Raw genomic sequence first — 19,366 nt, 5'->3', positions numbered from 1 at the left:
ACTTCTAGGGTGGAGCACAACAGCCATTTAACAGTGCCCCCAAAACACTGCATATCAGTTTAAGGCAGGGAGTGAAGAATAACATATCTAAGTGACAATGCAGTAGGACTTTCGGGAGGTAGACTATAGAATATAATCAGCCACTTGGAATTAGGCAAAGACACTAGCAGCCCAATATCAAAGAGTGGGTTCCATTTTCAGCACCAAGTCCCCACCACCTTAAGACAAACCTGAGCTGAAGGCAGCTGTTTGGGCTCAGGGACTGAGGCATCATGCTACTGCGGTAGCTCAAGAGATCCTATGCAAGCTCCTTTCTTGTCCTGCATCTGCCTATGATTGCACTAAGATAGTCTGATGAGAGGCCGGGAACCAAAAGGAAAGCCTGATTTTCCTCAGCCCAGGAGGCATGCTGGCACAAGGCCGGGTTCCTTGAAGGAAGGGAAGGAGAACATCTGGCGAAATTAAACAGGAGGAGGGTGCTCCCAGAAAACCTTCCTCCCTCTTAGAAAAAAACTGTCATAGAACTGAGCACCAGACACAGTACGTCCTCGCTCCTGCTCCTCATAGGTCCTGACTAGGTCAAAAGGTCCTTCCCTCCCTCCCACAGCCACACCCAGACAGGCTTCTCTTCATGCCACGTGGGCAGGAAAGGGTTAACTGTCGCCACTGTTTCCAAAAAAACAGCTCACAAGTCCTTGATGGCAATTAAACAAATAAATAAATATAGAAAGACTCCAATTTATAGATGGCAGCAGTTTCCCCAGCTCCTCCGCTGGGAGTCATCATGTCATGCTTAATCTCTCTGTTAAATAAACAGCGCTATACCGCGAGACAGAACAGGTGGCAGAGAGCTGACAAGGGGGCCCCCTAACGAGAGGCGCACAGGCCTGATCGTTAAATACCACAGGTGTCCCAGCAGCCGTGTCGCTACAGCGTGTTCAGATGTACAACACGGCACGGGCATGGGCCAAAGGCAGGAGATTAATACTACTGGTGGGGAGGGAAGAAGTGAAAGGGAAAGATGAGGGACAGTGGAGGAAACCAGAAGAGAGAGAGAAAAAAAAAAAAGAGAGACAACTGCTGTGGCAATGGCGAGGGAGGAGTTTCTCCCCTGTCCCTCCCATCGTCCCTTCTGTCTCCACGGCTTTGAGTTGCCCCCTAAAACAGTATAGTACACGCACTGTATGCTAGGGGCTTTACACCCTCTGGGGCGGACTCCTGCACCAGCCACTGTCAGAGGGACTGCCACTGCCATCTGCTATGGGCAAGAGGCAGCCTAAAGGAGTAGGACAGGTGGCTGATATGATCTGGTAGGTCAGGAGATAATACAAGGGACAAATGCAGCAACAGGACTGACCTGACACAGCTGGAGACAGGACATGAGACGAAATGAACCATTGGTCTGATCCGGTATAGATTAAGATAGGGCACTGGACAAAAGGGGCTATTGGTCTAGCAGGGGTGGAGACAGGACTAGGTGGGCTATTGATCTGCTCTAGAAGGCCAAGTCTTACGTGGCCATTTAGGACACAAAACCTCATCATCTCCCTGACTCCATTATTCAGAAGCCAAGCAGCTGCTGGGCCATGCTGGGGGCTTGCTGATGAAGTGGCAGGAGAGGGAGGCTGTTTTAAAGAGAGAATGCAGAATGACAGAAAGTGCTCCACCTCAGCCCCACCACACTGCGTGGCCTCTCCTAGCAACAGAACAGAACAGATAGCTCTCCTCACGCTCCTGAGAGCGCAGGCCCAAGTTCTCCAAGGGCTTCCTGAGCAAATGTGCTGTTGTGCCTTTACCATGAGCCACTCTGCCGATATGCGGGCTAACATCAAAAAGTCAACATGGAATATGAGTCATATGCCTGGGATAAGCCCGGATGCCCTCCATGGCTATATCCGCAGGGGGTATTAAGCCTCCTGTGGAGCAACCCTGCAAATACAGGGAGAGGGAACCAGGAAGTCCAAGTGGGTTTTTTCTCGCTGACTTCTCTGATACTGTGAGTAATAAGGGGAAGGTGAGCAACTCTTATTTCTCATGCACTCACTGATGTGTGTGGGGAATACAAGAGGATCTCTCAGGAGACAATAAGTAAAGCCTTACCAAATTCTTGGCCATGAAAAATGCGTCACGGACCGTGAAATCTGGTTTTCTGTGTACATTTACCCTATGCTATATAGATTTCATGAGGAGGCCAGCGTTTCTCAAACTGGGGTTCTGATCGAAAAGGGGATTGCAGGGGGAGTTGCAAGGTTATTTTAGGGGGGGGGTCGCAGTATTGGCACCCTTACTTCTGCGCTGCCTTCAGAGCTGGGCGGCCGGAGAGTGGTGGCTGCTGGCTGAGGGCCCAGCTCTGAAGGCAGCATCACCGAAGTAATGGTGGCAATACCATACCATGACATTCCTACGACGCTGCCTTCAGAGCTGGGCTCCCAGCCAACAGACACCACTGTCTAGTCATCTCGCCCTGAAGGCAGCACAGCCATCAGAAGCAGCGCAGAAGTAAGGGTGGCAATATCGCAACCCTCCTATGATAACCCTGCGACCCCCCCGGTCCCATCACAGCCCCCTTTGGGTCAGGACCCCTACAGTTACAACATGGTGCAATTTCAAATTTAAATCTCTAAAATCATGAAATTTACGTTTTTCAAAATCTTATAACCATGAAAATGACCAAAACGTACCATGAATTTGGTGGGGACTTAACAATAAGGTAGTGAGGCAAACATACAAATTTAACACCAGTATCTGTTCCCCATCCACTGATCTGCAGTATCCAGAAGGATAAGAACAGAATTCCTGTTCTCCCTCCATCAACTAAAAGAACAGGAGTACTTGTGGCACCTTAGAGACTAACAAATTTATTTGAGCATAAGCTTTCGTGGGCTACAGCCCACTTCATCGGATGCATAGAATGGAACATATAGCAAGGAGATATATACACATACAGAGAACATGAAAAGGTGGGGGTTGTCCTACCCACTCAAAGGCTACATCTTCACTACAGGGGGGGTCGATTTAAGATACGCAAATTCAGCTACGTGAATAGCGTAGTTGAATTCGACGTATCGCAGCCGACTTACCCCGCTGTAGGGACGGCGGCAAAAATCGACCTCTTCAGCTTCCCGTCGACCGCACTTACTCCCACCTCCGCTGGTGCAGTAAGAGCGTCGATTCGGGGATCGATTGTTGCGTCCCAACGGGACACGATAAATCGATCCCCAAGAGGTCGACTTCTACCCGCCGATTCAGGCGAGTAGTGTAGACCCAGCCTAAGAGGCTAATTAATTAAGATGAGCTATAATCAGCAGGAGAAAAATACTACTGAAGTGATAATCAAGATAGCCCATTTCAGACACTTTGACAACAAGGTGTGAGGATACTTAACATGGGCAAATAGATTCAATGTGTGTAATGGCTCAGCCATTCCCAGTCTCTATTCAAACCTGAGTTGATGGTGTCTAATTTGCAAATTAATTTAAGTTCAGCAGTTTCTCATTGGAGTCTGTTTTTGAAGCTGACTTTTGAAGCTGACTCTGAAACCTCCATCAACTGGTTCTCTGCTCATCCTGCCTGCAGACACCATTTACCCCTCCTATAACTCTCTGCTGCCCCCACCTGGCTGATTAGAGAAATGGTGTTAACAGGCTCTGGACGGAGTTGGGTCCATTTCTCCATGGTGTTGGAAAGTTCCCTTTGAGGCAATAATGTCTGAGGTGGGAGAGTAGAAGGAAAAGTAGGGAAGATTCTACAAGCTTTGAGAAACACCTACCCCACCCCATCCCACGGATACAACAGCTCCCATGCGCTATGTGGAGAAAACCAGGGATGATTCCGCCAGTCACACACATCTCAATCAAGCTACCCCGTTAATAAATAGCTTTCAGAGCAGCCCCCACACTTGCAAAGCAGGACAGTGCTGCGGTGCCAATGCTGCTGCTGCTCAACCCTTCTCCAAACTGTAGCAGAACTTCTGGGTCCCTAAACATGTGCGGCAGAAGTGGGGCTGTTTGGAGAGAGCGTTTCGTGTCTCAGCATGCACATGCCCTGTATCACGGGGAACGCATCTCAGCCCAAGGATGGCAGTGGTTTTACCTGCCTCCCTCCATGCCAGCACCATTTAATGTAACGACTACTAAGTCCTGTCAGCAGATCTGAGCCAATGGATGCAGCTCCGTAGGCAGATACACAGAAAGCCGTCAAGACGCCCCTTCCTTCTAGTTTTTCGTTATCCATCTGGAAAATTGCAGAGGTCATGAGAGCTTTTACCATATCAAAATGAAATCATCCTGTCAGCAACAAAAGGGACAGTTTCTTTACCCCGATTCCAGCAGCTGCCTCACTGCCGCAGGCTTTTACGTGAGCGGCAGACACTGCACTGTGTCAAGACAGATCTCTCTTGTGCTGAGGAGTCTCCCATCAGCTCACCCCTCCCCATCCCACTCCAGGATTGCCCAGGCACAGGGATCTCAGCCTATGCCATACTCTCACTGCACTCAAGAGGCAGAAACTCCAGATTTAGATTAAGGAAAAAAGTATCTGTCCCCACTCCAACTCACAGCCTCCCTCTGTCTGTCCATTCCTCCCACCCTGTCTCACCTTCCATTTTAGAGGGGAGCAAAGGAAGCAAAAGGGACACTTCCTTTTGCAGGGAGATTCAGAATCGTATGGGCCTCCTGGCTCCAGCTTCCAGCAGAGCAACCCTTGGTCTGAATTAGGGATAGGTGAACTGGTTTGGGTAGAAGGAGTTTCATCCTAATCCCAAATTGACCAGGACATTTGCTGTGCTTGGAACAACTGTTATTTTTCACATCTCTAGAAGCTTCCGCACTTCCTTGGCCCAGCTGGTATCAGAAACAAACAAGGCAAAATGCCACATCAAAGGCTGTTCTTTTCTTGAGATATCTCAGGACCAGCTGGAAACAAAACGTACCAGATACCTCCTGGGGAAGCCTGTTTCTGGCCCAACTGTGCAGACTGACAAGATAGAGCAAGCTCAAAGAGGGTCCACAGGGACACCGAGCAATCTCCAGTCACTAGTGAGCATAATGTTGGGTTGTATAATAACAGCCCTGATTTGTACCAAACACTTCAAGATGGGGCCTCTGAGAGGTCTAGTCTTGGAGCCTCAGGGAGGAAACTTCTATGACTAGAGGAGCAATGAAAGATAAGGGACAGAGGAGAAGGGAGCAGTGACTCCACACTGTCCTTGTGCTGGGAGAGACTGAAGCTATGAATTACTGGAACAAAGAGAGGGAATCCACTAGAAATATATAGCCAGTGTGGGGAGAGAGAATTCCTTCCTTTGAAAACAGGGTGACCTATGGTTCTGGGCCTGCACGAGTTTTCATGGCTAAACTTGGTACCCTATTTTCCTGTGGCACACAAGAGGTTAACATGGTGCTCTCAACTCCTTGAATTATACCAGCATATAATTAGGCTTGGCAGAATTTGATTTTTATTTTATTTTTTATAAATTTGACAGATAATATCAATGTTTGGTTTTTTCCTATTAACTTTGAATTAAATTTTAACACACATACACACAAAAAATAAGCTATCCATAAATGTCTCACAATGTGTTAACCATTTGTTACCTAACTTTAACTATACCTGAAACAATTGACTATATCATACGCATGGTTAAATATAAATCAATTCTTTGTATTACAGATTATAAATAATTTGTTTATAAAATCCAATTAATTTTAAATCTTATTCTGCTTTATCCTTATTGTATGTACAGAGAAATTGAAAAAAAAAGAATATGATAAAGAATAGAAGCAAACTTGAGAGGGAAAGAGAAAAGGAGGGAAAGAAATAGGCAAAGAGGAAGTGGTGAGTGGGGAAGGCCCATCCATTTAATAAGATCACCAAGATACTTCCAGGAAAGCACCCCGTACCTCAGAATTTTTCTGGGGTATTTCTGTTACACTATACAGTTCTTTCCATGGATGGCCAAGTTTATGATGTCTATGCTGCAATCTTCAGTTGGTGGTCGCTTTTTGGATTTCCATTTCTGTAGCACTAGTCTTTAGCAATTATGAGTGCTCTGCTGAGCCAAAGTTTTTCACATTTATTCAGCTTCCAATATCAATGTGCATTTTTAAGCAATTTTTTAAATCAATTCAAATTGTCACAATTGTCCAAAATTATGAGTTTCAGGCTTTATTTTTATCAATTTAGATTTTTCACAGTTGTGGGAAATTATGCGGGCCGGGATCAGATGTTAATTATTTAGTGACCATAGGCACTGAGATACAAAAGGTTAAAGCTTTATAACCATTAAAACGCAAACTGTCAACAATACAGTATATACACAGTAAATAGCCTTAAATCAAATGCTAATAAGTTCTCAAGCAGCATCATTCTTCTTACTTTGCCTATCTGTAAGTTTCAATTATCGTCTATGGAAATACTTTTTGTTGATTTGTGTGTATATGGTAAAAATCCACATTTAACAACATTTACTGAGAAAAATCGAATCCTTTCAAACCTACCTATAACCCAACTGCCACAAGTGCCCACATCCCATTCAGCTAGCCCCCCCAAAAAAATAAACTGATTTTCAGTATATAGTAGTTAGAAATGACTATCAGCAATACCAGCCTAGAGCTCCAGGTCTCTCTTCTGAAGCCGAGGCAGGGTATCCAATACAGATCCCAACCATCCACTGGAGAAAGAACCCCCTTCTGCCCCCCCATTCCTTCCCAAGAACTTGAAATGTCAACTAGAGACAGCTCCCCACCCTACAATCTGGATCGTGAAACACCCTGGATACCAGGCATTAGAATCACAACCTGATTTGTTCCTACAGCATGCTGAGTGCTGCTAATGCAGCTGACTTCAGGTACTAGGCCAGGCATTTTTCATGGGGCCATTAATTTTTAATAGCATAGTTGAATATTGAAATGAAATGCCTGAACGTTAATGAGGGTTCTACATGGCTTCCACTTTCAGCAATAAATAAATACATTAAATAAATAAATAAAGCTACTAAACATCGGTACCCCGCTAGATGCGCAGTGCTTCCCAAAACACAGGCAGAGGTGTAACTCCATCACAGAAAAATAGAAATTAGAGATGGAAGAGGTCCATTAGATTAGCCCATGCACACTGGTCCCTACAATATACTCACCAGTGTTCTCTCCAGTAGAGTTTTAAATGGTTCAAATAACAAAGCTTCTACCATTTCCCTTGGAGACTATTCCACAGCCTTAGAGAGCCCAGGGTTCAGAAGTTATTCCTCAGATCACACTAAGCCTAAATTCACAACTGAACAATATCATCCCATTACTGTTGTAAATCTTCCTTAAGAACTCCCTCTCCCTCCCCGGGGGGTTTACACTGTACTTGTGTGTGTTCATCACATCTCCATTTAGGTGTCATTAGGTCAAGAGCTGCGCTCTCTGACTGCACAGTTTAGGGATGGGCTATTCAATTGCAGGAGCCTTGGCTAAATGGGAGGAAAATCTTGAGGATCCTACAGCAAGCCAGAGAAGGAGAAGGTGAACTACAAACTTCATGGAGGACATTTAGTGCCCTATAGCCTTTTCCAAGAGAAAGACAGGGAAAGGTAGTATAGACAGATCACAATTAAAGTATTAATTAAAGGTGACACAGGAAAGAAAAGCAAGGACTGGGCCTCCCTGCTTCTCCCTGTGTTACTCTGCAGTGCTTCAGCACCAATACCACCATCATAACAGACGGTGATTTGCCCAGTTGTTGTCAGCCTCAGAGGAGGATCCCGACAACTCCATATGGTTGAGAGGAGAATTCAGTCTCATGGCCCAGAAGCAGTTCCCGCCAAGTCAGATGAAGGAAACTGATGGATACGGTACATGTGCTATAGATAAACAGAGGTCTTAGGTCTCCAGGTCTGTCAATCCACCATCTTTCAATTAATTTTAAAACGGAAAGAAAACACAACATTTCAAGTGACAAGCACAGGTTGGAATTGAAAAAGGGATGAGTGACCCAGCAGGAACCACACTGCTTTCAGAGGAGATCCCCTTGGGCCATCATCCTCAAGGTAAGGCTGCTCTGATGAGAGAAGCTCAGCAGTGTGAGACTTCACTGCTGTGGAACTGAGATGCTTGCAGAGCGGAAAGCAGGACCACAAACTAGTATGACTCATCCATTTCCAAATCTGCAATGGATGAAGGAAGTCCACTCAGCCCCTCCAACATGAGAGAGACTGTGTAATTAACCCTATTCCTCTCCCCCAGGAACTGTATGCAAGGTTGTGACCTCAACGTACATGAAGCTACAAGCCTAGTGCACTAGCATGTCCAGCCAGATCACCAGCCTCCTACCGTTCCTCATTAACCCAATGTCCTAGAAACCCTGAAGCTCCAATCTGTTCCTGTTTATTAATGTTCTGCTGGGCAAAGCAGCAACATGCAAGTCACTTGGATTTGGGAGTTTGCTTTTGGGTTTGCTTTTTATAATCCAGCTGTTTACTTCCACCACACCAATTTGGTGTTTGCATCTCAATTTAGCTGCAAACAATTCCGGGTGCCACTAATGTGATTTGTGAACCATTCATGGCACTCACTGGAGAGAAGAACAGAACCAGATTTGCGTATTACAGTCTTTCACTAGCCAGTCTGTTGTTGGGCTCTTTCCATCATTGTTCCATTAATGTAACTGGTGCATTCTGGAGATGGCAGGAATCAGAATACCCAACAGACAATTAGAAAGAATGAATGCCCCGAAAAGCAACAAAGGTTTAAGGAGGACTGGAAAGTCTGATGTATGATGAAAGGCTACGGAACTTAAAGGAAGCAGAGGTATCTCAAGTCAAATTAAACTACTTATTTGAATTCCTTAAGCAGTTCTTACCATTGCTCTCAAGTAACATTCAATTTTTGGCTAAGAAATTAAAGTTGATGCTTGATAGATGTTTGGTAAGTGCATTTTGCAAGCACTTCTTTTAAGCAGTCTCTTAAAGCCTTAGGTAGAAGTATTTTTTCTTTTAGATCTAAGCAGTTGCAAATCTTATACTAAGCATTTCTCCAAGCAGTTCATAGGAGTAAGTGACATGCACCTCTGTTCCCTTCCAAAGTCTTTCAGGGATGACACTTCTATCTGGCACAGAGATGCCAAGCTTGGGCAGAATTTACTCTGCCACCTTTGTTTATATAGCCTGGTGACAAGGAATCTGGTTGCTCTTAGTTAGGATAGGCAAAAAGTCTGCTGCTACCTGGTGTAGCAAGACAGTAAAAGTAAATGCAGACTAAACTTCTAGTGACTGGACTAGAAGAACAATACCTACCATATATTGTCTGCACTTTAAGTGCAGGAACTGGTATCAGAACCTTGGTAAAGGGAACAGGAATGCTGGCACAACACAGCCTTGGGTGATACTGGTGCACTTCCAGTCCTGTGAAACGAAGATAAACGGATCCCTCTAGAGACATGCCGTTGTAAGCAGTGCAGTGTTTTCTCTTGAGGTTCACCAAGACAGGCCTGGAAGAGTTTTGTTTGACTGTTGCTGCTGTGGTTATGGATTGTATTTTTAATGGAAGGCGAGGTGCCTACACACTGGGAGAACAGGGTTTCACAAGGTTGAAATCAGAAAAAAAATAAAATGGCACTTTAGAAGATACAAAAGCACTTATAGAAGGAAGCCCCAGTGAAACCACATGCCCTTCCAATCCATTTCCCAGGTCTCAAGGCAGGCAAACTAAGTGATGTTGAGCGCAGAAAGCAAACCTAGGGGCTTTTCAATCAAATAAAAAGATACCACCAAGGAAAGGTCCTGACCTTGCAGGGTGCTGAGTGCCTCCAGCTCCCACCAATGTCAGCAAGAATCCAAGGAGCTCACACCTCACATCAAGTGCTCAGCACATTACAGGACTGGGCCCAAACAAAGCAGCAGAAGCCTGTTACCTTTTACTAACTTTTGTTCTACTTGATGGTTCACCTGGTTCACCATGGATTTATTCATGACACTTTCTGTGGCCAGCTGCTGTTTCCTATGGATGGCTGCTCCTCTCCCGTAGCCACCCTGTACGGCCTTGATACTGGGAGGGAATCACCCAGTATCACCCATGAACAAGTCTGGTAGGATAAAATAGAAGGGTGCTGGACACCGATTCCTTTGGGGCAATCAGTACTGACTTTATGGTTTCTCTTAATTGCAAATTTATTTTAATTCCTGTACAGCTTCAAGGAAAGAAATAAACCACCATGTAATTGTACTCAGACATGGGCAAGTCAATGGAGGTCAGGATTAAGTCTCATTGGAGAGGCAGGTCATGTCACTTAAACATTTTTTCCCTTTAAGCTACAGAGATAATTACACTGTTAAGAAGGGAAACAGAAAAACAAAGCATGCATCCAAGCTCTCCTTGCAGGAACTGGTCCCCTTGAAATCAGAACCCTGGCATTGCTTTGCAATGGACGCAGAGGACAGTTACCATCTGTTTGTGGAAAAAATGTTAATAAACCCCAATCATAATCAAATAGGCAACCACTTTACTTTAAGTAGCTATTAACTAATGCTAAATTGCAATGGAACAGCTCTGCAAGTACTTCTGACATGCACATGCACATCAGCAGCACCAGTGCTCTGATCAGGGCTATTGGTGTGAATACCAAATGAACTGAGTGATGTGATTCTTGAAACATTACAGAAAGGGTAAAGAGCCTCTATTTACTATTATTTTCCCTCTCTCTTTCCTTCCCCCTCTCCCCTCTCCCCTTTGCTGTTTCTGTTGATTCAAAAAATGAAAAAAGGCAATGGGATTTTAGCAGATGAAGATTTGGGCTGTCAGTCGCTCCTCACCCTTGTCCTGCATGATGAACCTGATTTGGGGACCAAAAACTAGTTTGTAGCTGAGCCCAGAAAACAAGTTTAGCTATGCAAGACAAGTCATTTTGTTCTGTGTTTGTGTAGCACCTCACACAATGACTATAGGCCTGTTAGGTGCTATGGCAACACACAAAAATAAATAAGTACATTTGTTTCTGCTCTGCTCTATCCTCTTTCATCCTAAAATATTATCGCTCTCTTACAAGCATGAATTATTGTTTATTATTTCTGTAGCACCAAGCATACCTAATACAAATAAGTATGAGCACAACATCCCTGTCCCAAAGAGCTTACAGTTGTAACAGAAAACATGCACATAAAGGAGCACCCGCAAGCCAAGTGTTAGCACTAGAATGTGCATGTCTTGTTGCCTACCTACCTAAGTACTTATGTGACCATGCCCACCAATGTTTCCGAGTATCTTGTAAGCCCCAGGACTTTCCTGTAGCTTTATTAAATTAAACTTCATTTCCCAATATGTATTCTGACTACACTTTACTGGGAGGATTTGGGTTTATAGACTTACAGGAAGAAGAGTGCTATTAAGGTTAGGTCTAAAGTATTCTATCTTTAGTCTACAGGTAGGGAAATTGAGGCACAGGGAAGCAAAGACTAGTCCAAGGTCACTAAGTGAATCACTGGAAGAGCTGAGAACAGGAAGAGAACCCAGAAGCTCTGACTCCCAGTCTGCCTGCTCTAACCACTCTGCCTCCCGCACCTGGGACTAGAAACCAGGGGCTCGGATTCCCAGGTTCTTGTTCTAAATCACTAGATCACTGTCCCTCCTTGGTTAAAAATTCATTCACATGTCTGTGTACAAAAACTCAGATTAGACGTCAGCAATTATTGCAGACTACGTCGGTGTCTTAGATACTTTCTGTTTATGTACTTTTTTTGCCTGGCCGTTCTCTCTCCAGTGTCTCTCTATTCTGCAGCTAAGCCTAAGGTACACAAAGGGAACTTTGTTTTCCATTTTCATTTTATCTCCCCTAACCCTGAGTTTTCACATTCCATGGCCCGGCAATCGCTGGTAGCCTGTCAAGCCACATTTTTCTCCACTCTGTTGCATGGAGGCAAATCTGCAAGGAGGCCTGAAAGGCAGGATTGCAACCATGATCCAATATTAACGAGGCGCCTCCTCTGGAGCAAGCGAGGAAACTCAATGAGGATGGCACACAGCCAACCTCCACAAGCTCACCAGAACGACGACAAACAGGGAACATGGTGCATTATAACCCACCTCACAAGGGGCCTGTGAAGCCGCCTCGACGCCAGCCCTGCTACCGTTCAACTGGCAGAGCAAGTATTTTGCACCGTTATTATTGGACAGACCAATAGCTGGGTCATAACCGGAGTCATGGCTTTGCTGGGACTCTGCTGTAGAGACCTGGAGCTGGGAGGAGCACAGCTGCTCTCAGCTCTGACAGCCAGCATAGACCATGTGAAGGAGGTTAGAGGGGATGCTGTATCCACCCCCAGGCTAAGACCTCCAATACATACATTCTTTGTCGTGGTGACCTCTTCTGCGAGGCAGACTGGATGCTGCTCCCTCTGCAGCCTGTTACTGCCACTTCTACAGCCTCCCTGAGGGGGTCGCTAGAGAGCGATGTGAGGCACTTATTTTCCGGGCTGTCTCTGGGACAGGCAGAGAGAAGAGAAGCAGAGGCACTGGCCTATGCTCCCAGACAGGACCCAAATCCATACCTATTAGCTAGGAAATCCCTAACCAGGTCCTCTCAGATCGCTCTGCTCCTTTGCTGTGCTTTCTGTGCACAAAGCCCAGGACTGGGATACAGGAGTTCCTCATTCTCTGGCCTCACCTCCTCAGAACACAAACAGCCACCTGCCTGCACACCCTGGTAAGGTTCACTCCCCCACCCCTGTGTCAGCTGTCCCCCACCTCCTCCCTTATTCACTAGGCATTAACCTCCCTGCTCAGCCTGCTGGGAAGAGCACAGAAGAGGGGCAGGAGGAGACAAGCTTACAGGGCCCCCACAAGGCATTCTGGGTTACGTGAGTACACAGCGTTCTGCGGCCATGACAAAAACAACAAGAAAAACCTGCTGCTACAATCCTGCCAAGCTAGAATTTCAATAGCAAGTGGTAATGCATCAGCTGGCTACAAACTGCTCCTGAATCAGGGAATGATGCTCTGTACCTAGATCAGGCCTTTTGATTATTATTATTCTATTTTTAAATCACCAACCATATGCTTGATGCTGTGTAGGACCTAGTTCCTGCCCCAGAAAGCTGCAACTAAATCACAATGGGACACTCAGAGGAGCGAGCAAGCTTCCAGAGGATTTTTGGTTGTTTTGATTTTTGATCACATTCTCCTTCTCTAGCATGACACTGTGGCAGTAAAGATCTTTGCCAGAGGTTAGTGTCCAGGGGTAAGACTTCAGGAGATATGAATGAAGAAAGAAGAGGGCTTGGCAAACTAGATTAGAACTAGAACTAGGCGTCACCAAATGAAATTAATAGGCAGCAGGTTTAAAACAAACAGAAGAAAGTATTTCTTCACACAACGCACAGTAAACCTGTGGAACTCCTTGCCAGAGGATGTTGTGAAGGTCAAGACTACAACAGGGTTCAAAAAAGAACTAGATAAATTCATGGAGGATAGGCCCATCAAAGGCTATTAGCCAGGATGGTGTCCCTAGCCTCTGTTTGCCAGGGGCTGGGAATGGGTGACAGGGGATGGATCACTTGATGATTACCTGTTCTGTTCATTCCCTGTGAAGCACCTGGAATTGGCCATTGTCGGAAGACAGGATACTGGGCTAGATGGACCTTTGGTCTGACCCGGTATGGCCGTTTTTATGTTATTAGGGAGCTCATTCCACAAGTGGGAAATACCACAGAAAAAGGTAAAGATGGGAGACTGAAATAAATGGGGCATCATTGGCGGAATGAAGAGTGGGGGGGACATTATAGGAGATAAAATCCAATTTGTAGGCTAGGCCTAAGAGCTTGTCTACACATATGGCACTTCAGCGGCGCAGCAGCACTGACGAGGCTGTAATGCTTAGTGACGACAGTACCTTTGCCAACAGGAGAGCTTCTCCCATCGGCACAGGTACTCCACCTCCCAGAGAAGAGGCAGCGATGTCAACAGGAGAAGCTCTCCCGTTTATATAGCACTGTCTACACCAGGAGTTTGGTCGGTGTAACTGTGTCATGCAGGAGTGTGAATTTTCTGCGTTGCTCAGGGGTGCGATGTAGTTATACCACCATAAGTCTGTAGTGTAGACCAGTGGCTCTCAAACCTGGGACGCCGCTTGTTCAGGGAAAGCCCCTGGTGGGCCGGGCCAGTTTGTTTACCTGCCACGTCCGCAGGTTCGGCCGATCGCAGCTCCCAGTGGTCGCGGTTCGCTGCTCCAGGCCAATGGGGGCCATGGAAAGCGGCAGCCACTACTTCCCTCGGCCCGCCGCACTTCCTGCAGCTCCCATTGGCCTGGAGCGGTGAATCACAGCCAGTGGGAGCCGCGATCAGCTAAACCTGCGGATGCGGCAGGTAAACAAACGGGTCCGCCAGGGGCTTTCCCTGAACAAGTGGCGGCCCTAGTTTGAGAACCACTGGTGTAGACCACACCTAAGTTATTCAAGGCCTTAAAGGTGTTAAGTGAGAAGTTTGAACTTTTATGCAGTGGCTGAATGGACGTGAATGGAGGGTTGCAAAGGTAGATAGAGGATGATAGGATCTGATCAATGGGGAAGGAAGAGTATTTTAGCCACTGCGTTTCGGGCAAACTGGCAGGGAGTGATGCAGTCATCAGCTGGTTGCAGCCATCAACGCAAGATGCAGCCAGGGCATTAGAACGGAAGGGTCACATTTACAAAACACTGAAGAGGAAGAAGCAGCGATATTCGGCAACAGCCTTGTTGTGTGGGAAGAAGGGAAAGGAGGAGTCAAAGGGATTGTGAGCCTAAGTGACAGGCAGGATGGAACAGAGAAAGGAGGAAATGGAAAAACCAAGAAGCTCTGTGCTGGTGATGGACCATCTAAGGCCATATATCAGGAGATCCTCTGCAGCACGGGAGTGGGCAGAGGGAAACAGGGCACATAGATTAGTGAGTGATCAACCAAGAGATGAGAGTTAAACTGTACAAATGGATACGGTCACCAAGGAGAAGGTGTAGAGGGGGGAGTCATGGAAAGGGTCCCCAGAATGTTGGTGGGAGGGAGGAGAAGGAGGAACCAAGGTGGAGTTTTTAAGGAGAGCAAATTAGACAAATTTACCCTAGTGGCAATGATAAAGGTGCTGTAGAAGATACCAAGAGAGCGACGTGAGCCCTTGTGTCCGCAGCAGGTACTTTGGTCAGCAGGAGCACGTGCATGTTTGTCTAAACATGGTGACAGAATGCTACCGATTTATAACGAGCCTTCAAGGCTCAAGATTCAGCCACTCGTCCAATAGCAATGCCAGTCACTTTCACATGAACTCCACGTGGACTTGGTGTCCACAGCGCCCAACAACAACCTGCATTTCCAAGATGCCTATGAAGGCTGTGATTGGCTACATAATCAGTGAACCAGGATCAAGTCCCACATGAGACATCTCCCTGAATTTTAAACCCATGTAAACACTGCAGATTCTGTCTGTCTAACAGTTAAACCCCTAAAAATTAAGTCTGCAGGGGGACATTTATATCTACAATTTATTATCAGACTAACAGGGACTCCAACTTAGCACAGCAACTTAATGAAAGGAAATCCATGTTTTTCTTGATAAAAGCTTGTGCTATCTAAATCCTGCACATGCCAAAAGGGAATATTACCACAGCACATCTCAGGCTTCTGGGGAACTCAAACGTCATTCAAGATTCACACTCATGGTTACCATAACCCCTTAGTGCAAGCACACATCTGTCTATCCATCTACAGCGGTGAGTTACCCACATTCATCTCTGTTTTTCATGTGGGGGGGAATATTTATTCTTTTCTTTTACCCATAACATTTTGCACTATCAGCAGCAGATATCACAGCACCGTACAAACATTCCTCCTGTGACTCTTAGATAATTCCCCACTCCCCCAATGAAGTTGGTAAACTTCAGCTCCACTTTCCAGATGGGGAAACTCAAGCAGAAAGCATAGTTAAGCCAGTTAGTTGTGTGAGATCACAAAATGAGTCAGTGGAAGAGCTGGGAACAAATGGCAGAAATCATGACTTCCATTCCCATGCTCCCCCCACCAATCCGTACACCCGAGCAGATTGCTCCCATCAATGGGCATATGAGCTAAATATTGCTAAGTTGCTACAGTAGTTCTGCTGTTTAATTAAAGTCCTGTCTTCCATCTCCACAGGCCACACAGGGGAAACTCCAGCCACAATCCCATTTGGACCTACTCCGGAAATGTCTTCGCAAAACAGACTAACTCTGGGCAAGCGCAAGCCATGCTCCCAAACATTTCAGCCTGCTCCTCAAATGCAGGCCCCAGCATGGCTGGGTAATCAGCTGCCACTCGGAAGCCTTTGAAAAGGGTTGTGCTAACCAAAGACCACGTGTTTGGCTGTACAATGCCTGTATTAACAAGGATAGAGGCTGGCAACTATTTTGTTATGTTATAAACCTGTCCCAGTAGGCTCTGCTGCGCACCACCAACGCTCCTAGGCTGCAGATAAACACAAGGCGAATCATGAAAAACAGACGGTGCTCACTGATTCAGTTTCTCTTGGCACGAGCCCCATGATCCCGAAGAGAAGCAACTACGTTGCTGGGGAGAACTGAAAGAATGGCTCCATATGGCAAACATCACTGTCTTCTCATTGGCTAAGCACTATCTAGCCTGCCTGAAACAGTTCCCACGAGGATGGCCATGAAGCAGAAGAGGAAACGAGAGAAACATTCCAGTGGGGAGGCAGCAGGAAAACCCCTCGCAACCTGCTGAAACATCACTTGCTCTTCGCAAGCACCCCACAGACTCACAACAGCATATTCTCTTCCTTCACAAACCGACTCCAAATCCACCCGCCTTCCTTTCTATCAGGAACTGGCCAATACACAAGGAGGCAATTTCATGTATTTTCACCTCCTGCCCCAACATACCCAAACCTGCTTAATGCAGTGCGGCCAACCGGCATTTCCCGTGAGACCTATAAGGAGGACAAAGGAGGTGAAGTAATATCTTTGAGAGAGAGACAAGCTTTCGAGCTCTGAGTACACTCCCCAGACCTGAAGCAGAGCTCTGTGTAAACTCGAAAGCTCATCTCTCTCACCAACAGAACGTGGTCCAATAAAAGATATGACCTCAGCCACATTGTCTCTCTAATATCCTGGGACCAACACGGCTACAACAACACTGCACAAGGGCATTCATTCTTCAATGTGCAACAACCGCTGTTCACTGCCAAAGACAGCAGGACCCAAAACCCCCACCACCAACACACACACACACACACGCTTATTCCCAATAATAGGAACATCTGCAGCCCAGAACAACAAAAGAGAAAGTCTCTATTGCTCTCTAGGGCCAGGCAATGAATAGAAAAGGTAGTAGCACCTTTCCCCTTCAAAGGGCTCTGGTAGTACCACTGGCTGGTATAGACAGTACCTTTTGTGGAAATAAAACACAACACCTTTCGTAATGTGGCATTAGAGCTTGGCATTCCTTGAAGGTGCCTCTTGCTGGAGAAAAGCAGCTACACGTACCTTTCATCCCAAACTTGGACCGTCGACCATACTTGTTGATCATAATAAAGAGCACCACCAAGAGGACACAGGCGAAAGCTGCAAGCCCAACTGCTATGGATACCTGCAAGGGACAAATCTGAAAGTTAGGCTAAAGGAACATAGGATATCAAAACCAGTTCCGACTTGCAAAGTAGAAGTCTCCTGGCTGAGTCACTCCTGTACACTTACATTCGCTACAGCAGCATGAATGCCTGCTGTGGAGACGAATACATCTGAATGCAAATGGCTTTAATGCAATTTTGAAACTACAAGAGCCTCTTACCGCTACTGGAAAAACAAGAATAATTTCTATATAGATACAATTCTGCTCCAATATCACATTTCCCGTATCTCTGAACCCTCGCTCTTTAATCATCAAGTACAGCTGCATGGACTCTTCGCTCCTTAGTATTCCTTAATGCCCTGTTTTTTTTCCCCTTCATAATCTCCATTTGACACATCTTAACCAACTTGTGGTCTCACAACCATAAGGGGATACTAATTTGAGATGGGGAATATGCAGTAGGAGCAGAACAATTCTTTCACAATATCAATTCTGTCGCCATGCAAACAACCCTCTGAAGCAAGAATAAAGGAAGAGAAAAACACAAGAGACAGAAGGTGGTAGAACTCTTTTCCTGAGGCTCCAGCTGCTCCTCTATTAGTGGTAGTACTAAATATTTATATTATGATAGTATCCAAAGTCCCCCAATTGGGACTGGGGTCCCATTGTGCCAAGCACTGTACAGACGCAGACTAGAGATCATCCCTGCCCACAAAGGCTTACAACCCAAAGCTCCTTTTTATATTTATTAATATTTATTTCTGCAAATCTTTACCCAAGCCACTTTAATTGTGTTGCTGTAAACAAACAGCTTCCTTTCAGGATTTCTTCCGTTTGCATTTGGCCAATTATTCTTACTGCCTTCCAATGCCTCTTATTGCATTTGGACCTGTGTTCCTCTTACTGTGATGTGTTCAATAACAGAAGAAAATACAGCACTTAACACAAAGACATTTTATTCCTTTCATCGCTTGATGCTTTTCCCAGTCTTTGATATACTCATGATTTTATTTTTAAAATGTCACATTTTAACAAGTATGATTTTCATTCCCATGTATATATTCTGCATTTCTTTTTTCTACTCTCGGTGCTCTTCTCTAGTAATGTCCCATTGTATGAAGCTCTCTCCTCACTCCCCTGAGAATTACAGCTGCGTAAAACATTCAGAAAATTGACAAGGTTTTGTTTATTCTGTCAATACTTTCTGGATTTCAAGATTCTCAAAAACTTGCACAAAATTAGAGCAATTTAATGAAATCTTAATTATTTTCCCAACACTATTGCTCATAACATTTTTTCCCATTCCTGTCTGGATTCTGTGAAAAGTGAAATTTTGAGGTCTTGCAAACCACGTAAAACGAATTGGCAAAAGTTTCAACTTCTTTCAGCCAATGTCATCAAATCCTAGTGTGACATCACCAAATGCAGCAGGGGGGTTAAAGAAGGGGTGGATGAATCGGTATTGATGAAAATAAACCCAAACTGGATCCATGCTCCTAAACATTCTATTATAGCATGAAACAACTCAATTCATTGATTTAGTTGTTATTTTTTCAGACTGTTCTCCCAGAATTTCTGACCCTGCAGGAAATACTTTGTGGGAGACTCTGTCTTCAAGAGATTCACAGCCCAGTTTTGCAAACTCAAGAGGCTCACGTGGTTCATATCAGTATCCCTGCTTATCCATCCCAAACCATTGAACCTTCTGAAGTCTGGCCATCATGAATTGCAAAGAGTAGGATTTTACTTACAAACAACTATCTCAGTATAGAAGCAATGGTGGTGCAAACAGTATACCACCCTATCCA

The 19,366-nt window shown here is 45.4% G+C and overlaps 1 protein-coding gene across 3 annotated transcripts in view; it reads right to left on the bottom strand.

Annotated features, from left to right (window-relative positions):
- Positions 1-19,366, bottom strand: part of NTRK3 (neurotrophic receptor tyrosine kinase 3) — a 332,474-nt gene that overhangs the window by 180,161 nt on the left and 132,947 nt on the right. For all 3 annotated transcript variants that reach the window (XM_034783964.1, XM_034783962.1, XM_034783963.1), the window contains exon 11: positions 17,474-17,576. In XM_034783964.1, the coding sequence (XP_034639855.1) occupies positions 17,474-17,576 (103 nt within the window). The remainder of the gene's footprint in view (positions 1-17,473; positions 17,577-19,366) is intronic.

This window comes from Trachemys scripta, chromosome 10 (assembly GCF_013100865.1).
Source record: "Trachemys scripta elegans isolate TJP31775 chromosome 10, CAS_Tse_1.0, whole genome shotgun sequence".
NCBI lineage: Eukaryota > Metazoa > Chordata > Testudines > Emydidae > Trachemys > Trachemys scripta.
This window is presented reverse-complemented; position numbering and strand designations above follow the sequence as displayed.